We start from the raw sequence: 3,467 nt of genomic DNA on the forward strand, positions 1-3,467 counted from the left end.
GGGGGGTCAGCGGCTTCGGCGTTGTGCTCACAGGACACCGCGGCAAAGTTTGTGCGTGGACAGGAAAATAAACAGTGACCTGGAAGGCTCTGTTAAAACGGGACGCGTTTCTAAAGTAAATGAATTTAAATAGCAACTAAAAAATTACAATGCCTGCAGGACTTTAGCTTTCCAGCAACAAAGGAAGTGGGTTATTACAAGTATATCAGCCAAAGAGCAGCTTTTTAAAGAACCAAACAAACAGGAATAAACCAAGCCCTTCTTTCTCTCCTTTTTTAACAGGATGGTACTGGGGCAATATGACTGTTGCTGAAGCCAAAGAGAGATTGCAGGATGCCCCCGAAGGGACTTTCTTGGTTAGGGATAGTTCACACTCCGAGTATCTCCTGACTATTTCAGTAAAAACGTCAGCAGGACCGACTAATCTACGTATAGAGTATCAAGATGGCAAGTTTAGGCTGGACTCTATCACTTGTGTCAGATCTAGACTTAAACAATTCAACAGTGTTGTGCATTTGATTGAGTACTATGTTCTCATGTGCAAGGACAGAACCGAAACACCTTCAAATGGAACAGTTCACCTTTACTTGAACAAGCCTCTCTATACGTCTGCTCCGTCTCTGCAACACCGCTGCAGAATCACCATAAACAAATGCACAAATCAGATCTGGGAGCTGCCATTACCAACAAGACTAAAAGAGTACTTGAAAGAGTACAGATACCAGGTATAAATAGCTTTTCTGACTGTCTCTAACATAGAGTAACTTTTAAATGCACTTCTTAAAATCAGCCAAAGAACTGAGTAACCAGTTGTACAACCCGGCATGGAATTCACTATCAAAACAGTGGCAGTTCTGGGGGAAAGGTTTTTATTTCAGATGCCACAAAGGGAGACTTTATGTAGAATAATCCCAGCTTGCATCTTCGAGGGGTTCAACAAGGTGACATGCTATTCTCATGAGGAGAGAGGAGCCAGGAATCTGTCCAGATTGTGTTGTTTTGTCAATGGCATAAAATACTGCACTATCAAATACTAATTGAAGCAGTGGGACCGGGTGAGACTGCAGAAGTGGTCAGAGACGTATGAGAGTTCACGAGTATCTCAGTTGTCTGATTCCAAGATTAATTTGGTGCTGGTGTTCATATAATCCTGAAAGCTTAACTGGATCACACTGTGATAATCTTGCCAAAGTTATGCAACTAATCAATTCCAGTCAGAAAAGTGATCATCTATTCAGTTTTTATTGAACTATAATTCTTGTGCTTTTCTGCAAGCAAAGGAGTACTGTAAGTAATTAGTTTAAAACATTGTTTTTCAAAGTTCTCTAAAAGCTGACCTTAAGGAGAAATGCCACATCTTTCACAGGAACCCAGTATGTTGCTGATTATACCAGATTGGTATCCCAGAATCTTTGTTAACATGTTAACATCTTCCCAGTGGTGATATATCCATGTTATTACTATTAAGCCTCTTTTGGTTGAGGCTTTAGGACTGTACGCTGCAGACTTGCAGTTGCTGAGTTCCAATGTCAAAACATGGATATCAGCAGTTACAGCTGTCTTCTACAGTGTAGAATGTTTTCTTCAGCTTGTTTCCCAAAATGTGGGGAAATACAGATTTGGGTTTTTTTTTTTGAGGGGGTTGATTTTTTTTCTTTCTCTTTTTTTTCCTTTTCTTCTAATTCACTATTGTAGTTATCAGACTATAACTCAATAAAGTAAATCGAATTGCACAATAATCTCCCAATCTTTCTATATATGGATTTGCTGCTATTCAGGAAACAGTGATCTTACAAACCTATATCATTTCCCAGCTAATACTCAAATAAATAAATGCACACTTATCAGTGAGGGTGAATACCCCAGCTTTGCCTTTGTGGTGCTGCTCAAAGACATAGCTGGATTACGTTCAGATTAGTGGCTTAGAGGCTGCCTGCTGAGTTCCTGTAGTTGGGTATTACCACAGGACATTGCTTGTTGTGTTGCAGCAGTCCTCCAAATGGGAGGAAGGGACTAAGACCCTCAGGACCCATTCTTCAGTCTAAATGTAAAGTATTTAATAGAAGCAATATTCAGGATGAGAGTAATAGGAGAGCAGTAAAGAAGACAAGGACATAGATTCATCCTTATTCAACAGTTTCATAGTTTTAACTCTTACCCTAGCTTACTTTTTAATTAAAGCAAATAGACTTGTGTTTGAACAAGGAGGGTTGTCAAGACTTGCTGTAATCTAGCCCTGCCCAGGCTGAAATAGAAACAACATAAATTAATTTTCTTGTTTTCTCTGTGACTTAGCTGCTTTGTAGTACTGTTAAGACACTGTGTCCCTTCTTGGAAACTCTGGGGCACCAACCAGTTTATTTTGTGGCATCTAAACTCACAGCATTATGCACTCTCCTTCCTCCTCCATGACTTCAATTCTCTGTCCCTGTTTTAATGCAAGAAATGGGGGGAGTTTTCCCCTGAAACTAACAAACAAAACGAAACAAAAGCTTTTGCTATGTAAAATTTTTACCCATGTCCTACCAAAACGTAGCAGATTGTTGGAAGTTCTTCACATAACATGGTGGCCACCCTTCAGTTCCCATCCCAGAAGAGCTTTTGTATTCCAGGTATGCATGGTAATCACAGGGTTCCTCTGTGCTTGTCATCTGCCTGGTTAGGAGCTGCCACCCTGAAGTGGAGGAGCTTTTTCTGTGAAGTGCCCGGGAAAGAACCATTCACCTGGGAACACTTTTAATTCTGACAAATCTGTGTTCTTACAGTTCTTGTCTAGCTCTGCCTTTAGAGGAGATAGCTGCTTTTTGGAGTATCTGCTGTTATAGTAAGGAAGCATGTTAACCTGCTGCTACCTTACCCTTCTACCACCAGGCATTTTTAGCTAAGACAATACCAAGCTATGATATGCTTGGAGTCTTGGTGGTGAACACATTACACCAAAATCCTTTAAAATAAGTTCCCTCTAGGCTAGCCTCTGGCCTGGGGATTTAAAATCCTGAACACCAATGCTGGAATAAGTAGACTGAGAAGATAAGAGCTTTGGGGTGCAATGAGACGGTGGCATGGTACATATAAGAAATGATTTATGGCTTGTTGCTGTCAGCAGCCAACAGGCCAGGTGTATCGCAGGGCAGAGCCAAGCCCTGAGGAATGCCACGGGGCAGATGCAGGGCAGCTCGCTGGGCTCTTCATTAGCAGTTCCCCAAAGCATGGGGGCAGGCGGCACCCTGACAGCAAGGGGTGCAAGTAAAGGGAAAGGTGGTGATTCTTGTAAATAATCCAGAGGAGTTACCATTATGTGGAACCAGGTCACTGAATGTTGACCACACTGACTCACGCTTTGTGTCGTTTGTGTTAGTTACTGTGGGGAAAAGTAGGGTCTGTAGCTGTGGTGTGCTCGAAGCCGTGAACAATATTTTGAACAGACTGGAGGGGGAACTAGTCCTCTTTGTATGAAAGCACGGTTC

General features: G+C 41.8%; 1 protein-coding gene across 1 annotated transcript; it reads left to right on the top strand.

Moving 5' to 3' along the window:
* Nucleotides 1-266: 266 nt before the first annotated feature.
* Nucleotides 267-916, top strand: SOCS2 (suppressor of cytokine signaling 2). Its single transcript, XM_010181217.1, has one exon. The coding sequence runs from the start codon at nt 300-302 to the stop codon at nt 729-731; it is 432 nt and encodes a 143-aa protein (XP_010179519.1). The 5' UTR covers nt 267-299; the 3' UTR covers nt 732-916.
* Nucleotides 917-3,467: the final 2,551 nt, after the last annotated feature.

The sequence above is a fragment of the Mesitornis unicolor genome, unplaced genomic scaffold (assembly GCF_000695765.1).
Source record: "Mesitornis unicolor isolate BGI_N332 unplaced genomic scaffold, ASM69576v1 Scaffold53343, whole genome shotgun sequence".
Lineage (NCBI taxonomy): Eukaryota > Metazoa > Chordata > Aves > Mesitornithiformes > Mesitornithidae > Mesitornis > Mesitornis unicolor.